This window comes from Drosophila miranda, chromosome 2, assembly GCF_003369915.1.
Source record: "Drosophila miranda strain MSH22 chromosome 2, D.miranda_PacBio2.1, whole genome shotgun sequence".
Taxonomy (NCBI): domain Eukaryota; kingdom Metazoa; phylum Arthropoda; class Insecta; order Diptera; family Drosophilidae; genus Drosophila; species Drosophila miranda.
Genome location: NC_046675.1, coordinates 15,504,281 through 15,527,785, shown reverse-complemented (window position 1 = coordinate 15,527,785; position 23,505 = coordinate 15,504,281). Strand labels below are relative to the sequence as shown.

General features: G+C 46.2%; 1 protein-coding gene across 2 annotated transcripts in view; it reads left to right on the top strand.

Moving 5' to 3' along the window:
* The first annotated feature begins 650 nt into the window (after positions 1-650).
* The window catches only part of LOC108157730 (alpha-2Db adrenergic receptor), a 44,468-nt gene continuing 21,613 nt past the window's right edge, over positions 651-23,505 (top strand). For both annotated transcript variants that reach the window (XM_017289901.2, XM_017289904.2), the window contains exon 1: positions 651-1,529. In XM_017289901.2, the coding sequence (XP_017145390.1) occupies positions 651-1,529 (879 nt within the window). The remainder of the gene's footprint in view (positions 1,530-23,505) is intronic.

Genomic DNA, 23,505 nt, shown 5'->3' with positions numbered 1-23,505 from the left:
GTGAAGAGAGCGAAGAAGGGCAAAGGAGCCAATCAATTGGATCGATGGGATCGCGTCCAGGCAGAGGCAGAAGAAGTCCAGCGAGGATGCCCCCTTTTTGTACATAGCCAGTTTTTTCTACTCGTCTCTGTCATGTATGTCTGTGTCCGTAACCGTAACCGTAATCGTATCCGTACCCGTATCTGTGTAACTGTATATACTGTATATGTGCTGTAGACTATAATTGATTAAAGGAAAAACCACAACTTAAACCAAAAACAAAACCAAAAGAACAGGGCGCGTTCTACCGTCTCATAGATCCCTCACAAATGAGCGGAAAACGCGCCACACACGAGTTTCGGTGCAAAAACGGGTATTAAAAATCGAAATAATCGAAATATTGCTAATGCTAGAGCTATGCTAGGAATTAAATAAATTATTAGGGTTAATTGGGTGTTGTAGCGGCGGAACAAGAGAGCAGCCGATCACCGCATACGAGAAACCACTTGAATTGGAATTTCGCGCGTAAGCAAATTTAATTATAAATACGAGCCGGATGGACGGCAGCATGGGACCAATCAGACTATAGAGCTAGCCGTACACACACCTAGAGTTAGCCAGCTACCCACTATAAAGTTAGAGAAGATCGCACAGAAGAGCGAAGCAGCACCATGGACTACAGCAGGCTGAATGCCAACATCAACACGGGCAACATCAGCACCGACGACTTTCTGGCCGTGTTCACGACCAGCTCCACAGCCGCCACTGGCGGGCCGCCCAATGGCACGCGATACCCGGAGAGTGCCACCCTCAATCCCCCGCTCCTAACCGTCGACGGCCAGCTGACGGTGCCGGGCCTTCTCGACCAGTCCCCAACGGGGTCGGGAGCAGGCTATATCAATGTGAACGACACGATATATCTGCTGAATGGGAGTTTCTACAATAGCACCCTACAGCTGGCGGGGAGCTACTACAACCAGAGCGGCGGAGCGGGAAACCTGAGTGGGGGATATGGACTCATGGGTAACGGCAGCAATATCACGGAAGTGCACTGGGACGGACGCTATCCGAGCGGGTACACGCTCACCCACATAGTGATTGCCTCGATCATTGTGACCATCCTGATGATCATCATCGTGGTGGGCAACATGCTGGTAATCATCGCCATTGCGACGGAGAAGTCGCTGAAGAACATCCAGAACTGGTTCATCGCCTCGCTGGCCGTGGCCGACTTCTTTCTGGGCCTCATCATAATGCCCTTCTCGCTGGCAAACGAGCTGATGGGCTACTGGATCTTCGGCAGCTGGTGGTGCGACATTCACTCGGCCATGGACGTCCTGCTCTGCACCGCCTCGATCATGAACCTCTGCCTCATCTCGCTGGATCGCTACTGGAGCATCACCAAGGCCGTCGACTATCTCAAGTCGCGGACGCCGGCCCGTGCCGCTGTCATGATTACGGCGGTGTGGATTATGTCGGCACTCATCTGCATCCCCCCGCTGCTGGGGTGGAAGGTAAAGATGCCCGAGGGACCGCTGCCCAAGTGCGAGGTAAGTGAAGTCATATTCTATGGGATATTGAGGCCAATTGATGGCAATTGACTGGCACTGGTACTGGTACTGGTACTGGGAGATGGGGGATGAACACTTGTATTTCCAAACAATAAAGCGTAGGGGGATAAACGCATAGCTCAAATGTAGCTGAACGGCGGATAGAAATATGCAAAGCACAGAAATTGCGGCCTCTTTCTATGCAAATTTCGAACAATTGTCAGATCGTTCGGTGCCGGGCTTGGGTCGTTGGCGAAAGTCACGCAGAGAATAAAGGCTGAGATATTTATGCATATGAGTGGCGGGTAAATTCCAAGTGTGTCTAATTCTGAGCCCCCAACGTTTCCCCTGCTACCCTAATGGAGTGAGAGCTTGCTCCAAGCCCAAGCCTACCCCAAAAAGTAGGCCATAATCCATAGAAATATGCGCATTATCATGCGGGTCTGCCAGTTGTTGAATTTGAATTTGAATATGGGGGATTGTGGGTAGGCCACCACGAAACAACGAGACAAAAAGATACATGCATGGGCTTGTGGCAGGGGCAAAAGAGTAACAAACTAGCTGGCAAATTCACAAGAGAAATTCCTTGGCAAGGGGCACTCAACATCCACATCCACATCCACATCCACATCCCATCAGTAGCTGCCACAAACTACCGCACGCCTGTCTTGCCAGCATTCAGCTTGGAGCCATTTTGGCGGTGCTCTGTTTTTTGGAAAATTCTTTAAATTGTGCCACAAATTGAAAACGTCCTTCAAACGAATCGATGCAGTCAGTCAGTCAGTCAGGCAGGAGACAGGCAAACATTCAATCACAGTGACTGACCCTCCGTCCCCGCCCCGAGGAATTCAGTTTACAGCCAGACCACTTTTGACAGCGAAATTCAACCAGCTTTAAGAGTTTAAACGGCAACTTTCGTAGCACAGAAAAGTACGTAGAAATAAAATAAAATATTTCACCCTGTCCCCTGGTCAGTGGTTGGTTAAACCACAATATTATTTATTGCAATCATGATAAATGCGTAGAGAGACAGAGAGAAGGAGAGCTGACCAGCAAAATGGAAAATGCAAATGTCCCGGGGCATTCTCCCCCGGAGTATCCGTATCTGTATCTGAATCTCGCCTGTCTCCAGAATTTTTGATTAATTTTTTTGTTGGTTGTTGCTGCTGTTACACTCTCATTGGACAGTGAATAAAGCAGAAAAGTATCTGTAGAGAAGCAAAAATAATAATAGAGTGGAGAAGCAAAAAATAAAGTATCTTTATATAGAAGCATGCTTACGTAAAGTTTGCCATTCAAATTAACCTTGAGACAATAAAATGCCGAGCTGCGGGAGCGGACGGGGGAGAATGTTGAATGTTTTTATTTACGGCCAGATATGGGACAGGACTGGACTATGGCCTGGTCTCTGGGCATCCCAGCCGGCCGGCAAATGCCGGCACATTAATCAAGCCTAAGTGGCCCGGATAAAGTTCCATTGCGGGAGTGAGATGGAGCCCAGCTTGTTGGCAGCCTTGAGGCGTAATGAACAGCCGTGTTTTTGGACAATTTTCAGCAAAACCAAACAACCATCCGAATGACAATTTATAATGTCGATGGCCAACTTTGCATATAAACTGAAATTAGTCTGTGTTTGACCAGCGCCCAAAGGGATTGATTACCTGGCACCTCGAACGCCCATTCCAATCATTTATCTCATTTAGCGGCAGAGGAGCAATTAGCTGCACGGCCCTTCACCCAACAGATGTCGGGACAACCGAACAAACCGCCAAAACCAATCAGCTAACTAGCCATATCGACACGGATACGGATATCTCCCTTGGCCCCGTCGCTCGACCAATCATTAAAAATGTCTCCCAGCCAACAGAAAAGCAAACGGGGATTTCGGGAAAGGAAATGCCTGTCGGCATTGCCCTTGTTCAGGGCTGCTACCAAAAACCTCCAATTTGCAGCCGAATCGAATAGCCTATCAGGGGTGGGGTCGGGGTCGAGGACAGGAGCGTTCGTTCGGGAGGAGAGTGGCATGGCCTGGTGAACATTTTAATTATGACACCATGTTGACATGTACAAAATTGTTGTAGGTCGTCGTCGTCGTCGTCGACGTCGCGCGGCGGCACATTGAACCGCAATACAAGCCGCACACCAGAAAATAGTAGGCGAAAACTGCCAGGAAGGTCGAAGCATTAGATACTCTTTCAAATTGAACGATGCTGTGGATGTTATATGATTGGATTTATCTCAATGCCAGCGGTAGTTCTTACAAAGGCTTGTTTCTCGATGCTATAGGAAACATACTGCTTCTATGGTCTGCAAACATCATTGAAGACCATCATTACAGTGGGTATGTGAGGGTATAAAAAAGTTTCTGGTGTCATGTGAAGAGGCAGGCGACTGTGGGCGGTAGTGGTGCACAGCCATACGCTGATTTGACACTTGCCTGCTCGATTTAATTAATAAAAGAACATTTTAGAGAGCGATGACGCTGATTTTGCTCAACCAAGAGAGAGGAGAGGGAGAGCCCCTCGACGTTGTCTAGCCGTTGAACTATTTTCGGGGAAGAAGAGGAAAGTGGAAAAACGAAGGGGTGGCCTTCCATATGTTGATATGTGCTATGTGTGTGTGCAAATATTTTGACAGGCGCATTTAATTGACATCAGCTGCCGCCCGCAGGGAAAGCGGTGAAAGTTTTCGCTCCCTGATTAATGCGCGGCCTAATGAGGTGTCTCTAATTGTGTGTGGGTGGTGGCTGTAGCACGAGTGCCACGCCACTGCGAGTGCGTGTTATTTTTGGACTCCTAATAAAGCCTGCGGTGAGGCCCCCGGGCATCATGTAAATCAGCCCCCATTGTTCGTCCGGATCCGAAATGAGTGCAATTTGGCACAGAGAAATGCCCCATTTTGGGCAACAAATCTACAAATATACGAGTACTCCTCATATATATAAAAAGACTGCTTTAGAGTGGAGCCGGACTCATCTAATTCCTGGTAACTACATTATTCAATGCCCTGATTCCATTGGCTCACAATGCAAACAAAACTCAAGCTGTTCGGCACGTCCCATTGTGCCGCAATGTGGTCTTTTGTGGTCGGCGCCAAAGGGTCGGTCGGACAAGCACTGCCACAATGGACCTTATTATTATAATCCGTAAAGGGGCAAACACTTTATTGAAATATTAATCGAATATTATATGCCATTTTCCGGAAGACGGACAAAAGGCAGACCTCACAATGGAGCAACAATCGGCCTTTGCCCCGAATAACTTTCATCAAATCCGAAAGTTTTGCCAAAATCAAAGTAGTTAAAACAAAACCAAAGAATCTCCGGGGCGATGCCATGAAGGAGGTGGGATTTTGTGGCAGAGTCAAGGCAATTAGGGTCTTGCGGCAGTTTCGTCGGCAGCTCAAATTTCTTCTCACAAAAGAGTGTAGCATATACAACGGTGCGTATGTGTAATTTAATGTCATGATATGCCACACGCCCAGCCATCCGACCGCCCACTATATTTCCACTATAACGACTTAAGTCATTGCTTAAGTAGCTCATTAGCGTCTGTTTTTGCCGCGCACTTTAAAGGAAATTAAGAGAAAAACTGCAGAGTGGCAAGGAGAGCAGAAACATAAACCATCTCGACCCTGTCACAGTCTCCCTTCGACGGTGGGCCTCTAGCAGTCTTCTAGTCCCCCTCCTATGCGTATGTTCATCCTTAATGTCCTGGCCAGCGGCACGACTGCCAGAGAGCTTTAAGTTGACATTGAGCTCGGGCGAGTCCAAAGTGTGCGTGAGCCTGGGCACTTTTGATATTTTCTCATTATTTCGTACATGTGCATGAGCTCTGAATTGCTGTGTGTGTTGTGTGTCGGTGCGTGTGTGTGTGTGTGTGTGTGAGGCTGTAATTCTCGTTAGGTCTTTGTTACATTTCATACACTTGACTTGCTCTGCCTTCAGTCTGGTTGTTCTTGTTGCTTCTGTACTTACATTTGCCTTCCTTCGTAGATGGAGAGAGTGCATGCTTATGTGCTGTGTGTAACTATGTGTGTGTGTGTGTGTGTGTGTGCAGCCCTTTACGTTAGCTAAAGTATTTTACATTTTTTTGGTGGCATTTTCATGCAAAAGAAGGCAAAGAAATGCCAAAGTCCCAAAGAGTCCCAAACGAAACGAAATAAGAGCCGGGTCGGGTATTCCGACATAGCGATACCCAGTAAAGGGGTTTAATGGAGAAACATAGCAGCAGATAGCATAGAAGATACTCATATATTACGGATACCCCATTGGGTATTTGATCTCTTATTTTTTTTAAATAGTGTATAAAATAGTTTTTTCCCTTAACGTAAACGTATGCCCTACGTTGGGTACAGGCGCGGCTTTCCAGGAAGGCAATATACCCTTTTTCCCTGCCATTACCGGGTAGAAAAAAGGTTCAACAACAGTGGGCTAATGGGCTTAGTCCTTGTAGATTCCTTTGCTTATGTGGGTCTATGTGTGTATCTAGTCCGTGTCCATGTGCTGTGCACTATGCTAGTGTGTGTGGCTCCACATCGTTTGAAAAGTTCAGTTTTTTTTTCGGCCATTACGGTCTGTGATGGCTTTTAAGATCATAATCAGTGGCATTTATTTTCAAGCAGCTGGAAGGGGGCTGAGCAGACGGCAACATTTACGCATTGAACTGCGTTATTACATCCTTGATTTGTTTATAACAGGAAATTATTAAAGAAAATATATGCCAGGCAGCGAGAGAAAATCAACAGAAAATCAAATAACAAGCATACGCCCCCGCTTACATTCATTCAATCCCGTTTTTTTTTTTCCTCGCCGCGGCGCTCCTTTGACTGTGTCTGTGTCTGTGGGCGCTCAAATCGTTTGCTAATTTCCGCTTGCCGCGCACTCATCGCTGCTGACATTACAGATAGGATGTGGCAAGAAAAAGAAGAGGGTCTCTGCTTCAAGAGAAGCTGCTGGAGCGGGATCTCCAAACAACTGGCGGCAGAAAAAGCAGAGCACATTCCTTTGAATGTCCGCTTGCCCGGCTGTAGCAGGGGCAGTGCCAGTGGCACAGTGCCTCCGAGAAGGCATATGCCTTGGCATTTTATGCGTGGCATAGGCAAATATTGACATTTTAGCTTATGGCGCACGCACCACTAACTGGCGCCTGCCCCAGCCACAGCCACAGACACTGCCATGGACCCGTCCTTGGTTAAATTAAATTACAGAGCAATTCTTTCCGGCTGCTTTTTGGGCCCGATTTTCGTTCCCGTTATTGTCAGTGCTGCACGTATACCATTTGCGGTCCCTCAATGCTCCAGCCATGTGCAGTACGGCAGCCTCATTGGCATTTGTCATGCCTCCTCCTCCTCAGTCGAAACTTAAAGTCGGGGCCACAACTCGAACTTCATTTGAAGTTATATACATACCCATGGACATACCCATGCCACATGGGCCCCGATGGGACTGGAACTGGGAATGGGACTGGGACTGGGCTTATCCCCCTCGTTCATGATTTTATCGTGCCTGTCGCGTATTCCACGAACGGCAGGAATGGCTTCCGTTCATTCTCTGGCCGCATTCCAGGGCCCAGCCTCAGGGCCTCTTTTGTTTGGGGAACTTTTCGTGCTGCTCGCTCTGTCGGTTTGATTAAAATAAAGCCAAGTTTCTAAGCCCGGATTAGTGTCCGAATTATTATTATTTTTCCTTTTCCCTCTTTTTTTTTTGGGTGCAAAGGAACGCGTTCTCAGTCAATTGTTTGGCTTTCATTGGCTGTGTGGCTTCTTAGGCCAGTCAGCTGGCGTTTATTTATTTATTTTATTTTGGTTGTTCGTTGGATTTCCCTCCGTTGGTAACTGTTTCTTAAAGACTGCTCGCCTCTGGCTTATAGAATTTGCATTGCACACTGGCTGGAGGGCTGTCTGAAAAGTTTTTTATTGCATTCCATAAACTGCAGAAGATGGCAGATTCCATACCTACCCCTAACCCCACTCTCATCCTCACCTCCAGCCTTGCCACGGGCAGAGAGATGGACACACAGAGAGAGAGAGAGACAGAGTCTAGGGGCCGTTACTCACATTTGTTTTTGTGTTTTCTTATCGCATAAAGTACTTTCCCCCAAAAGTTTCAGCTCCAGATATGAGACGCTCACATGCGTAGGAATGCAACTCTGTGCATTAATGCAATAATGCAATAATGATATCATTATTTTTGTTGCCGCTGGCTCTGGCTCTGTTCTGGCCCCCTCTTTCTCGGGCCCCGTGCGAAAAGCGCTTCAAGATTTCGCACGCGTATTAACTTTCACTTGCCAGGAAACATAAACAAGCTTTAAGCCAGGCCAACAGGCAAGCGCAGGGTCGGAATCGGAGCTGTGTGGCCAGAGCCAATGGAAATTAAAACAGATTTGGTATTTATGAACCCACCACAAGCCTGGCTGCTGGCAAAGAAAATCAAAGCCGGCCAAATAAATTGAACAAAAAGTAAGTTGGCGAAGAAAGAGTGAGGCACCAAGAAAAACTCTTTTACAATTGACTGGAGTTCCGCTGATTGTAATTGAATTAAGAGCCTTCACGAAGAGAACCCAATGTGGACGATGACAACCATTTCCGTTGGCTCTCTGAAAGGGTCAAAGTTAATTTATTGCCAGAGTCTGCTTCTTCGATGGAATTGAGTAAATTCCGCACAAGTCCTGGACTTCCGCGGACTCTTGGACGAATCGTAACGTCAAATGGCGCCTAATTGGCAAAACAAGCGGAAAATCGCAAATTAAAACGGAATCTTTCCAAAGTCAAAGCTGGAAATAAACTTGTCTTTCCTCACTCTACCCCTCTCCATTCCCATTTTCGTTGCTTTAAGACAAATGAAACAAATTGCGCATACGCCTCCTCCAGCCGCTTTAGCCGCATTTCTTGCCCTGTGATTTGCCGTTAAAGGAAATGAAATGAAATACTGGCTCTTCTTCGTTTTACGCATTCTTACCCATGGCCTGGCGCCAATAGGGCAGGCAGGCAATTTCCCATGTGATTTACTTGGCCAGCTGCCAGCTGAAAGCCCTATCATCAACACCAGTCACAGGGGGTTGCCCATAATTAAAGGGTATTGGGGCTGCAGTTAATTTCATACGCTCGTGCCACAAGCAATCGCCGGATCGTTCGATAATATCGTATTTCTTTAGCAAAATTCCGCAAAAAGCGCTTGACATTTATGACAACATTTGCGCACACATGAACACCATAAATTAACTTCACGCAAAAACTTTCCCGGTTCCGGCAAAGGGTCTGGTCTGGGGGCGTAGGTCGGTGACGGTGCTGGTGACGCTGCCGGTGTCGGTGGCGGGACTGACTGTCATAACAATGTCAAAACTTAAATATTGACAATGCCATTGACAGGGACATCGACAGGGACATCGGTATCGAGGCTGCCGTGCACTGCTCTGTTTAGCCGCGCTCAGCTTTTATGGCCACGCATAATTTTTCCATATTTTCGGCTGTGTCAAAGTCACAGATTTTCACCAGAACAGAACCCTTTCACTCGGCTTTTGGCTTTTGGCTTTAGCTTTCGGCTTTTATGTGCAAATTGCGCGCAGTAAATAAAAATAAATGAGTATGAAAATTTTTTACTCCTATCAGCAGTATTTTTTTATTCGACTCGTTGGCACACATGTCGTGTGTGTAGCCGTAGCCGCTCTATCCTCCATGGTACCTCCTTCATAATAATCGTAATGAATGGCTTATCACGCCAGCTGGCGTTGTCACCATCGTCAGGGCCATTGCCATTGCCATTGGCATCGCTATCGCCGTAGTCTGGCGCCTCCTTTGTTGGTTCGATACACGGCCTGGGATTGGGAGTGGTCTGGTAGGAAGTGGTTAATAAACGAAAGAGTTATGCAGTTGGCAGAGGAATCTCTTCCAGCAATCGACACTCAACAGTCGACACTCGACTCGATTCGAAGCGACTCAACCACTCGCACGCCTCGACAATAAAATGAAATTTAGCAATTCAATTTAATGCGTTATTTGTCGTAAACTTCCACCGTGCTGGGCATATTGATTTACTTCCACTTAAGTGAAAAAAAAAACTGGAAAACACTGAAAAAGTGAGATAATTGCCAGTTGAGTCAGCAGCACACATGGGATCCGAACCCGGTGGCCGTATGAAGATTTATGGCCACGACGGAATCAAATACCAATTTCGCCATTCATTAAATTCAACTTTTGAGCGGCCGCTTTAAGGTTTTTGGGCCTTCGGCTTTATCGGCACGAGCCAGGAGCGAGATTCGGATCCGAATTCGGGACCGGATCGGGTCCTTGGCACTTTGTCGCATAAACATAAACACTTAAAAATTCAGCGGCGAAAAATAACAACACCAGCGAAGAAAATGGTGCTGAATTATTTTCATGTTGTTCTCTTTTTCGGCGAGCAGGCGGCATAATCCATTTTGAATAAAATTCCGAATGAACAGACACGGCAAAGGAGCCCCGAAGGAGGCAGAGACAGGGACAGAGTCGAAGTCGGAGACAGTTCAAAATCCTGCCGCATTCTTTGTTCTGTCGCCCGGCTTTTGCCTTTTTTCCCGGGTTCTCGTCGAAGATGGAGAGACACAAACACACTTAAAACATGAGCACGAAAAACATTTACATAAAATCGTCTTAAAGTATTTGCGCGCCTCATCGTCGCGGCAAAGAAAAAGAGGAGGAAAAAAACAAGGACTCGGATGCGCCTGTAGGCCAAATAAATTACACAAAATGTCGTCGACCCACCCTTGCCCGTTTTGTGGGCCATTTTATGCTATTAACCATAAAGTGAAGTGGGCCGTGCCACAGGAAAAGGTCCAGTCCAGCGAGAAATTATAGAAGTTGCATTTATTTGCCCGAAACATGAATAAGTTTTAATTTGCTTTTCGCTCTTGATGCAGTGCCCCATAATCGCGCACTAAATGCAAACATAATTACCCCAGAGCCGGAATAAACTCTCGTTTGTGCAATCCAATTGAATTTACCAGCTGAAATTGCATTGCGTAAATGAATTTGTAGTTTTAATTCGCTGGGCCTCCTCCGACAGAGGCTGGAATGGGCCTGGAACTGGGTCTGCAGCTAGGGGAAAACTTTCAAATCAACTTTATCACCCGGCAGCGCACATGTCGTTGGGGAGCAGCACTCGGCCGCCAGAGAAATCAAAAAGTTTAAAATTAAATGAGACAGACACAAAGGGAGACAGAGCACACAGACGGAGCAGGGGGACCATTGACAGGACTTTGTCATAATAGTAGTACACGACCAGTACATCTCTGGCTCCGGTTTCGGCCGACTCTCAAGTATCATTGGCTCAATGGGGGGCAAATTTAATTTCGCATACATGAGTTTAATTCTCAACATTCATAAATCCCGGCCAAAGCCCGAGATGATTCATGTACTCGTAGACTCGGACCGGCAGGGGCACTGACTGGTGCTGGTGCTCTGCATCCCCCTCTGCTAATTATGCAAAAGTTTTTGCTGTTTCAGTCTCGTACTTTTTATTGCCGGGCCGGGGCTACTCCCTTGGGTCAATTTTAATTACGCTCATTTTGAGCCTTTTAATGGAAATGAGAAAAAACAGCAACGTGGGGGAAAAGAACAGAAGAGAACAAAACATAAATATGGCCAAAAATGGAATTGAAGAAATTTTAAATTAAAAACAACAAGCCGTAAAGCAGGGCGTGTCAAATTTGACAGCGGCAACGAAGTGAAAATTGCCGGAGCATAATTGAGACGGCAAAGGGAGTGGCAGCCGCAGACCCTTTCCCCAATTTTTTACTTTTGTGCATAATTAAAAGTATGCACATTGACATTTGCGGAAGAGCCATGTTATAAATATTTATTTTCTGGCTTTTTAGCATTTTTAAAAATTCCGTTGGCACTTGTTTCTGTGACCCTGGTTAAGCCTTCGAGTTGTGCATCTCATATCATCTCATTTGGAATGCCACCAGCCAAAACATTCTCTTCTGCAGGATGCCATCTAATTTTGCATTCCAAAGGGAAAGGGAAAGTCCTTGGTGCTCTCCTCTGATCCATCTCTGGCTCTTATTTTTCCAGAGTGTATAATCGTCAATCATCATAATTCTGGCACTTTGCCGCGCACGTTACGCATACGCCCCCATGTCGATGGCTCATTTTTCCAAATGAAGCGCATTTTACAGTTCCCTTTAATGTGGGCCATAAAAGCACGAGTCAGGGAACCGCCATTGCCTTTGCCTTTGCCTTTGTCTTTCATTAACACGCAGACAATGAAGACGGATGACAGTGTGAAGAGGGTTAAGGAGAACAGAAAGCAGCGGCTGTCGAGAGGAGAGGATGAAAGTGGAGTCAGAAAAGAAGAAAGAGTCTGAGACGAAAATGGAGTCTGAGCAAAAGATGCCGAATGAAGTATAAAATTGAGTCTGAGACAATGGTGGTGGTGGCTCAGCATCAGCCCGCCGCCTTGCACTCATTTGCGCTCTGTCTGCTGCCGGCTCTGTCGGCGCCGAAGCTTCGAAGCTCTTCGACCACGATAAATCCTGTGCAGCTTCGTCTCTCCTCCTTTCGATTCGCTCGGTTCCACACTGCTGCCATTTTTATTTCATTTGGCATTATGAAATTAGTAAATGCCAGGCCATTGTTGCTGCTGCAAGGAATTTCAGGCCATCAAGAAAAAGGCAGGCAGCCCACATACAGGCCCTGCTGCCTTGTTGTTGGGAAAGAACGTTAAAATATGATTTGGTATTATGGCCAGGGCATGCCGCATGTAGCTTTCCCATTTGTTATCCTTGTTACGGATGCGAGCGTGCCACGAAAGGGACTGTGCAGAAAATTAAGTGCGTCCCATCAATGGAATTTTGATTGCAAATAAGAAAATGTTTGTGACGAATCCTATCTTACGACTCTGATCGATGGCAACAAGTGGGTAGATCGTAGATCGACTTCTAATACCGCAGCAAACGCGAAATCCCAACAGCTTGGAAATGAGTCTCATGTTGAATGATTGCCAAATGAAATCTAGCGACCATCTGTGGCAGCCACTCCTTGATGCTGTGATTGTATCCGCATTGCCGGCATCGGCATATGCTATGCGTCAGGCCCATGCTGATCATAAACTTGCCACACGCTTACACAACTCTTCACAGGAGCAAATAAATAAGGCAATAAGAGAACCAAAGAAAAAGAAGCAAAGTAAACCCAACCTAACCCAATCCTCTTTGCAGCACCTACTCGTGCAACCTATGCTTGCCACTCTTTCGAGTCTGCCAGGCAGCAGGCACCAGGCAAGAGAAGGAGAAGAAGCAGGAGGCACAGCACACATATCATTTGTCTGTCTGTCTGACTGCCTCTCCATGTGTCCTTGTGTCCTTGTGGGTCTTTCTCTCATTGCTGCTGTAGTTGTTGCTGTTGTAGTTGTTGATTGTAGTTTGTTGCCGCCTCCGTTGTCGTGTTTGTGGTTACACTTTGCGTGCTGTGCACTTCCCCTGAACCCACACGGCGTATACGTTTTTTCCAGACCTTTGCATGCGGTCGACCCTTGCCGTGTCTGCCAGAGCTCCTCTGTGTGTGTCTCTCTCTGTGTGCGTTGGCCTATTGTGCTAATAGGCAACACTATCGTATTTTAACAGCTTTTATTTACATGTGTGCTCGCACACGAATAAAGAACAACAGAAGTAAAACGATTGCTTCGGAAGCCGCAGCTTTAAATACCCTAGCAAATTGACTTTTTAGCAGCTAATATTGATCAAATTTAATAATTTCCTATCTGACACGACCAATCATTTCCGCCCATTGTGAACTATTGCTATTGCTCCGAACGATGGCATTTGGAAGCATGAGTAGTATGTGCGAATGGAACTCATTCGTGCCGATTAGCAAGCTGTTCAATGGTTCTGGTGGTGTTTCAATTTCAGGTAGTTGCACTTTTTCTGATGCGTACATCTGACATCATACTATCTGACTCATGTTTGAATGGCACCAAGCAGCACTTTCGGATGAGCGGAATATTCAAAATTTGGCTCGTACTCGAATGCGAGACGTAGGAACGAAGCGGATGAAAATGCTTTATATACTTGTTGGCATTGTCGGCTGTTTACAACTGTCGTTGCTGATTCCGTTCATCTCGTGCCTCTTGCGATTGAGATGGTATGCCAAGGTGTCACAGTTATGAAACACGATTAAAAAATAATGTGTGTGGTGGTAGGAAGGTGAAAAATAGTTAGTAACCTATTCGCAAAGGTTGGTAAATATACATTCGTATTGAACTGCAGTTATTAACATCAGCACTTGTTCACAGAAGTTCTTCAATTATTGTGGCTAGCAAAAGGATGGGTCTCTGACGTTGGAAGGGTATACAAATTATTTGTGTGGTAAACTCCTCTTTAAGCTGCAGTTGCAGTCGCCTTTAAGCGGATGAAGTTCACTTTATGAATTATAAGGGACCCGTCTGTCGTCTGTCGTCTGTCAGCCAGTCAGTCATTCCAGTCACCCACTTATCCACATGTCAGGAGGGGAAGGCAGGGCAGCGCCTCTGCTCTGGCTATGGTCTGGTCCTGGTCCCTGCATGATTGGCATTTTCGAGCATCGCACGACCCCTTGCCCTCTCTCCTTGTCAGCAGCGTCCTTTGTTAACACATTTCCATCGTTTTTCGATCCTTATTTTGTGCACACACTGATAAAAATGGCGAAATGACAGGTTTTATAATTGGCGATAAAATGCCATTAACAAGGGACATTGTAAGTCCTGTCTGGTGATGGTCCGGGATGTCCGGGATGGTCACGTGTGGGGTCCGCCACCTGCACGGCAAATTTTGAATGGCATGCCACCATAACACTCGATCTCAAAGAATCCACATCGGCTGCAGCTGCTCCTGCCTCTTAAAGCGCGGTGCTGTGCCCTTAAATTTCCCATTTGTATGACAAGGTCGAATAAAATGATGAGTAATAAATTTCCTTTTCGGGCTGTTAAGCATGTGAAGTCAATAAAATTTTTAATAGCCAGCACACAGCACTCGACTCGCAGCTACCCCTTAATAACTGCGAGTGGAAGTTGTGACCGTTTCCGCTCGAGAGCGAGTGAGTGATTTTCCAAGACGTAGCGCGCAAGTTTCCGTTTGATACGGATGGAGGATGGCGGAGTATACATTCGCAGAGGCGCCCCGGTGGAAATGGCAAGTAACGGAGCTTCCTGCGAACGGAACGGGCGCTAGTAAACTGTAATAAGCACTAAAACGTAAAATGCCGTTGCACTGACTCAGCTTGCCCCCCTGGCCATCCCTTTGCCTTGGCCATTTGACTGACAAATGTGGCCAAGGAAATGGCAAGGAAATTAAAACAAATATAAAATGCTAGCAACTAGGCAGACGCTTCCCCCCGCCACCCGCTCACAACAGGACGACTGTGGACAAACTTGCGCGGCAAATGAAAATAAATATGAGGCTAACTTTCTCCACGCTCCATGCTGGATGCTAGATGGAGGATGGAGGATGGAGGGAGGGATTCTCAGCGCCCGGATGGACGTGGACTCCGCTCTGTTGCGCCAGTCATTTGCCATAAAAGTCAACAACTTTTCCTGGCGCAACGCTGATAAAGGCCAGCCCCAGCCCCTGACAGCAGGGCTTCCTCTGCTCCTTCCAGCCACCCATTTATTTCGATTGAATTACGCGTAATCGCTGCCAGTGCTTAAAAATTAAATTACAATTTTATTTACTTGAGCAGGGAGCAGGCTTCGAGACACCTTCAAATTATCTGAGCCATTCCAGGGGGAATAATGTACCGCAGCAGTGATAAGAAATCGATTTGTCTCCGGGACGTGCGGCACCAATTGGCACATAAACAGAGGCCCCAAGCCGCGAGGGCATAAATCAGGTAACGACTCACACACATGCAAAACAGGAGAGACAATCACCTGCCTTTCTGTCTGTGTGCATGTGTGGATGGGTGTCGCATTTAAGTGTATTACAGCTTTTCCTCCTGTGAGTTGTTTCGAATTAAATCCGCAACAAAATACTCAAAGCCTTTGTTTCAAATGTGCGGTACTCTGATTTGGTTTTAGTCGAAAGACAGCTAAGTAATTGAAACGAGTTTCGACAAGAAGAAGCCTACCTCTGGCAAAAGAATTAGCAGCACTCGGGGTCGGGTCTACCCGACCATAACATACCCCCAAAATTAACTAATTATATATGAACTATTTGAGGCAGAGTAGAAAAGAAATGGTAATTCCATCAAAGAGATTTTGCTTTCACAAAAATATTTACAGTTTATTCTTAGATCATCCAACATCCAGGCTAAATACGTACATTTTTACAAGTATAATATACCCTTGTACCCTACGAATACAATAATACAATACAATACAACTAAGAGCGTACTGTTTATTCGTACCCCAAAGCGAGGCAGAATAATGTTGCAGGTGTGTATGCGCTGTTGATTTATTCACCATTTACAAGTAAATCCCCGGCTGAAATATAATTTTCGTGTGTTTATTTTGGAACGAATTTAACGGAATCGATTGAGCGATGACAACAGCAGACGCGAGATCTGTCTTTATTTGGTTCTTGGGAACCAGACCCGTTTCCCAACGAAATCCCACTGTCTTTTAGTCAGAGGAAAGCAATGATGAATGCTCTGCCTGACTGCCTTTTCGTGTGTATGCTTTTCCAGTCGTTGCCGGCTTTTCTATGGCTTTGTCTGCGCTTTCCCCAGAAGGTTCTCCTATTCCTCCATCTGGTCTGGGGTCTCTACGGCAATGTTTTCGCTTCAGTTGCAAGTCGAATATTTTCAGCGATTGCCTCAGAAGCCGCAGAGTAAACAAGCGCTTTCACATTAACTTTCACTCATTCTGTGTGTGTGTGTGTCAGTGTGCTTGGAAGAGTACTTTCTCTCTCTCTCTCTCTCTTGGCTGTGGCACACAACTTTAACGCTTCATTTCACTTTATTTCGACTGCGATTTCAATTTAAATTCCATGATTTTCCATTTCCCCTTAGCCGGTTGCCCACTGCCTGCTGCTGCTACTTGAATATCTTTTACTTTGACTTCGCTGTGGCTTTTCTGATTTGCCTCTGCCTCTGTATCCTCTTGTGGATCTGCCTCATAAGAAACGCTCATGAAAATGAGTGGATTTTGGTGATTTTAATTTTTAATTTAGGATTTTGGGCTTTCAATTGATTAGCACAAGTTTCGCATCGGTTCCGTTCCTCTGCACTGGCTCTTTCATTAATTAAAAATGCAACAGAAAATGGCAGGAAAACCGCCAATTAAAAGGCTTACAAGATGACTTTAAAATTTATGGGAATTATGCTGCGTGCGGTGACCTTTCCTTTTCAGATGGGTATTCTACGCGTATATTCTTCGCTGCGAATCGTCGAAGGAGAATGCCAAGCAAGGGAACGTTTTAATTAACTTTTGTTTGCCTTTGCCTAAAAGTTTCCAACGAAATATTTTGAATTTTCCCCCACAGAATATTCTTAAAGCGGCCCCAACAATGCTTTTCCCCATGCAAGACGTGCCTCCATCTGGAGCTGAGACTGGGATTGGGTCTGAGGCGGATGCAGGTCCTGATTTTTGGTTGCCTTGCATTGTACAGGGCCTCTGCCAACACTACGCATTAAAATAGATTGCTGTTTACTTTCAATTTAGTTGCCCACCATCTCAATCTCAATCCTTTGCAGTCGTCGGGGAGGTTGCAGATGCGTAGTACGTCCCTCGACAAATATTTGGCTTTTATTAAAATTTTCTGTGCCACTTCGCGGTGTGGCGCACACCAACAGTGGCAAGGAAAGTGGCAGGAGCAAGAGCGGTGCCAGGACCAGTGGCTTGCCTGATGACTCGACTCAGTGTCGACTGATGCGATTGCATACCTGTCACCGAAGAGCGACTTGGCTGGGGGGAAAAAAATATTAACTGACATATTTCACTGGCATGCGCGTCAAATAACTAAAGCTGTCAGTGGGCTCCGACCTCCCCGGGCTCCGGCCACTTGCAAATTCCCCAAAGCTGCACGAAAAAATGCATAAAAAGAAGCAGCAAAGCGCATTGTTTCGCACAAGAGCGGGGGAATGTCAGTCGGTTCGGGGACCAGGAGCAGGAGCAGCGCCAGAACGATGACGATGACAGTGAGTGCCACTGCCAACTATGCGAGTGGAAGTTTGACATTTTTTTTGTACTTCCTTCGGTTGGAATTTTTTTATTCGGAATTTATTTCATTAGCTTAATGCCCAAAGTGGAATTTCAGAGCTTTGGCAAAGTTGTGCCATAGTTAATGAGGAGCACAGAGCGCGGCTGCCCATCATCATCATCATCAGCATCGTCGAAGCGGATGAGTGTCAGGCTTGGGGCTTGACCAGGTGAAAAGTTCACCTCTGTAATGTACTAACTTGGCTTGCTTTCTACTCGTTGATGCCGGTTCTTGTCCTTCTATACGTACAGTCCTCCCTGCCTGCACATTCTCGAGCAATCAAATTCATTACGCTGCGGAAATACGCAAAGTTGGCAGCGCGTGAGAGAGCAAGAAGTGGAAGTGGAAGCCGTACCACTACCACTATGCTGGGGTATTAGTGGTTGCTCCTGGCGTTGAGAGGCCATTATCGCAGCAGCAACGCGACGGGATGGGACGAAACGACAGCCCCATAAAGAGATGCGGCCAGCATGCGACCATAAATGGCTTTTGGTTGGGGCCTGAGTCTGGGTCTGGGTCGGGGTCTGGGTTTCGGTTTGAGTCTGAGTTTGCCTGCAAACAACATGACAGTGACAAGCTGTTCCAGCTCCTGCAGAATCTCCTGCTCCTGTTGCTGCTCCCGCTCTTGCAGCAGCTCCAGTTGGTGCCACACTGTGGCAGCCACAACATAGATAAACAAGCGTCTGTTGCTGCTGCTGTCATAGCCGCATATATCGCTCATAAACGCCGCCATAAAAGTGACTCAAACAAACAGCCCCAAACAAATATGTGATAAAAACGGCCCAGAAACTACAGCCAGTTTAATGCTCTATTGGATTTGACTAAGTAAAAACTTTCGTCACTGCCATACATACTCGTAAAACGGCGGCAACTCTCCCTTAATATAGTGTCTTACATGTTTTATTTATTTGCCAGGAGACAACTTATTTCAAAATCCATTTTTTGTATTTTTTTATCGACAGAAACAGAAAGAGAAACAGAAACATACAATAGAAGCAACTATGTATCTTGTGGTGGGTTCACGTGTCGTATGCATATTCGTAGGGCAAGTTTGCTATGCTGTTGCCACAGTTTGTCGGTGCTTTGGGCCTGGTCTAATTCTCGACGCTTCCGCTAATTAAACGCAGCAGTAGCAGCCAAACCGAGCAGATTATTGCATTTGTTGCTCTGCCATCCGTTTTGTAGTGCTCTCTCTCTGTCCTGTCCTCTCTGTGTGTCCGTTGATAAACGTTTAGCGTCATTAAAAAGGCAACAACAAGGACAACGAACGGCACAAGGACCAAAACGGGATCCCCATCAATGTTGGCCCACTGAGACGAAGGCAGAGACAGATAGAGAAAGAGAAAGAGATGCCGCCGGCACTTCTCGTGCATTTCACTTGTGTCTCTCTTCCTTTTGGGCCCCGGCCAGGCTAGATGAAAAGAGTCCTGCCGGCCCGCAGCAACTTTCGCCAAGTTGCAAGTTGCCAGTGCCATTCTCCCAGTTCTCACGCAGGATGCACGCTTTTTGTTCTAGTTATAACTGTTGTTGCTGCTTCTGCTTTTGCTGCTGCTTCTGGCTACCATTGTTATCACAGCCCCGTTGAAAAACCAGCAACAACAGAGGAACATATCAGCAGAACAGCCGAAGAAACTAGGCTACGTCGTCGCTAGGTCCTGTTCAAATTAAACTCAAAATCCTGTCCTGCCGGCTTGTCTCGCCGGGTCTGCATCCCATCCCCTGCCCATTGGCCTTTCCTTCAGTTGTCAAACAAGGTTTTGAGCCCAAGTGGCAGCACTTTTTCTAGCACAGTCCCCCAAACCATCCGAGCCATCCCTGCCATCCTTTCCATCCCTACCATCCCAACCCACACCATTTTTTATGCCATCTCAGCCCATTGCTTGTCTGCAAATGTTGTAATTAAACTTAAAGAATTCTGCTGTGGGTAAAGTTTGGTAGCTGTTTCCCAGCTGGAGAGGAATGAATGAAACAAAAATATTACAAATACATCTCGAAGCCATAGATACCCCTTAACAGCTATTCGATGTCCTATGATACCAGTCGTAATTGTACATTCTACTAAAATGGTCATGGTCCCAAGACTACAAGTAAGCGGTACGCAGTCCAATCTTGGAGATCAATTATTATTACTATCAATGAAACTTGCAAGACCTGCTGTATCCTGCGTTGACCTATCAGTCAGTCCAGCCCTCGAATCTGAACTGGCTGTTCTGTTTGTCAGTTTTTTCTCGCAGGGAAATCATTATACTCTGCTGTCAGGGTATACAAATACTCGTAAACAAAAACCCAGAACAGGGACCGGGGGGACACAGAGCTGGCGGGCCAATCGATAGCTCTTTAACTTTGGCACTGATGGGTTAAGCTTGCGCCTAATGGCCGCCTAAGTTGACACAGCCAGTCCGGAATAATGGCATCAGAAGAAAAAAAATGCTACGAGGAAGGAGGCAAAAGTTTTATGTTGATTTATTAAATTAATTGCTACCTCATGGCTTGATGAAAGAGGAGTACGCGTGTGGGTTAACTTTTATTTGTGTTTAATTTAATTTATACGGAATGTGCTGGAGCTCTTCCTCCCGACCTACCGACAGACCAAGAGACCGACAGACCTTTATGTCTGCGGGTGGCAAGTGGAGAAGTAAATCTGATTCGGTTGAAGCACTAGAGAAATAATATTAAAACGTAAACTACATATGCTCGTATAAAATTATATTTCCCCATAAACGGTTTCCTTTTCTATCGGGGTATATGCTGGAATATGAAGATGGAAAACATGATTTATGCACAGACTGCACGCCATGCTCAAAAGATGAGCATCCGAGCTGGGGCAGGACGAAATGAATAGAAGTGCTACGTGTTGCTGTTCCACACAATTTCCGGGGAAACAGCCAAAGCCCACCCCCAGGTGCTCCTTTTTTCCTGGATTCTCCCCCTTGACAGCGCACACTTTATCACTCAGCCAGGAGCAGAGCATCGCATCACATTTCGCAGACATTTTGCAGTTGATTTAATGTCACCCGCAGGCAGGAGTGCGGCCTAGAAGTTTTCTCAGCTTTTCCCAGCTCCCAGCTCCTAGTTCCCAGTCGCCAGATCTCCTTCCAGCCACCCGTTCCGGGTTCGATTTGTTGCGTTTCCCAATTTTCCTGCAGCTAATGGCGTTACAATTTGCCATTGTTATTCTAGGTGTTGTGCGCGGTGATCTCCCCCTTCTGCGAGGGTCGAGGAAAAATGACTCCACAAAACCCTACGGTGCAAAATGCTCATTTATTTCCCGAAAGGGGGGACGGGAGCCTCTTAGGGGGAACTTAACTGCTGCTGATGTTGCTGCCGGAATATGTTGCACGTTAAGCGTTCGCCTCGGAATTTATTGCTGGGCGGCTGCGTGGTTGACTGTCAACCCATAAAAACTTCGACTCCCCCCTTTTCCCGGCTCAGCTTGGGTGGGAATGTTCTTGGAGAGGGGTTGGAGTTGCTGAAGAGTTGGTATCCTTTGCTATGCGCTGAGGAGTTCTGGGGCTGGGGTCTGCGGTTCTTGGGTCTGGTCGTTTATTGCATTTACAGTTACTTAATTCTTTTGCATGAACTTGCCACAAACTCCCCCTCTTTGTTGCAGGTGAGTGAGCTCTGGAGATTTTTGTTGTGTCACCTGGGTGAAGTGTAGGCCAGCCAGCCAGTCAGGTGGTAAAAACATTTTGATCGTTCCAAACTTTTTGAACGACTTTAAATGGCGTTCGCAAATTACAGCTCAGCATTTTTGGCAGCATATTGTTGGTGTCTTTATTGTCGTGGATGTGGATGCCACCGCCGTCGATGTTGCGCTTTGATTGTATTTTGAGTGACGGGTACCGCAAAAAAGCTTTTAAGTCATTAATTTCATTTTGAGAGCCAGCCATCCAGCCATTCTCAAAGGATTTTCAAGTGTACACTTTTTGGGTTGGCTGATTGAAGGGAGGAGGTGGCCCATTAGCAGAGCTTACAGTCGGCTAGGAAAGTGTGTGTACCAAACGTAACACAAATGTTCATCCATTACAGCCAACAGCCAACAGCCAGCAGCAACAGAAACGAAATGAAGTTGCTCGAGGGTGCGTGAAAATGTCGGGCGAATATAAATACACTAATAACAGAGATTTATGTATGGGACCTCAAATGAAAAGCAAACATTTAAAACGGGGAAAATGCTTTCCACAGTAGTCCACATATAAGAAGCGGGGAGTGCTGTGTGTCTGTGTGTGGGCACGGCTATCAGAACACACAATCTGCATTCAAATGAATCAAATAAATTAGTTTGGCCACTTTTTGAGGCCAGAAACCAAATGGAAACAGCACTGCGAATGGGGAATTTTTGTATGACACACTCAAAAAGGGCATGGGGCCGCGTGGGAGGGAGGAACTGTTGCTTTTCCTCTGCATTATTTGATTAAAATAATTTCCACTTAACTTCTTACTCTACTCAATCTTTGGGCTCCTACGGATGTCTCTTTTTGGTTTTTATCACTGAGCCAGCAGCAAAGGTCACAAAAAGGCAATGTAATTAAGAGAGAGCCCACACACACACACATATATGCCTCTAGAACTATCCCAGAATCCTAGAAACTATCCTAGAATTAGTGGGGGTTAAAAGAAGAAAAAAGAAAAGTCAAAGCCCGAATGGAAGTTAAAGAAGAACATGAAAGAAGATTACTACCCACGGCATCCGAATAGTTGAATACCCTTACTGGGAAAGACTTGTTCTTCGGCCGATCGTTTCTTTAGCCAATCAATAGAATACTTACTTACTATCGTCCCTATTTCTTAATATTTTGCGTTGCAAAAATAATAATACCCTTTGCAAGAGTATAAGGAGCATATACCCAAGCATACAGGACGCCCAACATGAATGACTTTTAGCATAAATTGTTAGCATTGATTGTCGCTCTGTGTGGATGTGGATGAGACTGTGTTGCGAGAGGGTGTGTGTGTGTATGTGTGTGGGGCGCGTGAAAAATATGCCAAAGGAGATTCTCCGGCATTCGCCCTACACTCCAAATGAAGTGGCCCCAGTGTCTGGGTCTCTGGGTCTCTGTTCTGACAGTAAGATTTACAATGTGGCCACGCAGGCACGCATGTGTACGACAGAGATCGCAAGAGTGTGAGCGAAAGAGACGGATGACTGGTAATAGAAAGAGATAGAAGCAGGTTATAAATGTCTAGGTGGCGCCATTTGGCTGTGAGCTAAGCAAACTGGAAATAAGGTTACAGCAACCAGAAAGTGGAAGGAATCGTTGGGATGGTTAGGACAGCTGGGGATTGGCCACGGGGGGCGGGTGGGGGGCAACGGAAATGAAACAAGGGTTCGCAAATTGTATTGTTTTTGTGTAAATTAGTTCACTTTGTGCGTGTATGAGTGTATGCGTGTGTGAGTGTATGAGTGTATGTGTGGTGCAGCAACTAGAGCTCACTCGCAGGACGACGACGTGTTTGGACCTTTTAATTTGCATGTTTTATGTTCACTTCATGAGATTTTAGCTGGAGTTTTGGGGCAGGGTCGGTGTCGGGCCTGGCGGTCCTGCGGTTAGGGTTTTAGCATAAAATATTCAACCGGCCACATGTGTCTGAGTGTTTCTGCCTCTATATGTATGTATATATGTATGTATGTGTGTGCCATAAAGTTTAGCTGTGATCATAATTTATCGTTGTGCTTGTGTGTGTACACCGGAACCAGAACCAAAACCGAGTTTCAATTTGACTTTTGCCTACGGCAAATGCCAACAACCTCAATTCTCTTAACATTTTCTTTTCCCTTTGTTGGTGTGGTTATTTATTCACATGGCTCAGTGAAACCACTCTAATCA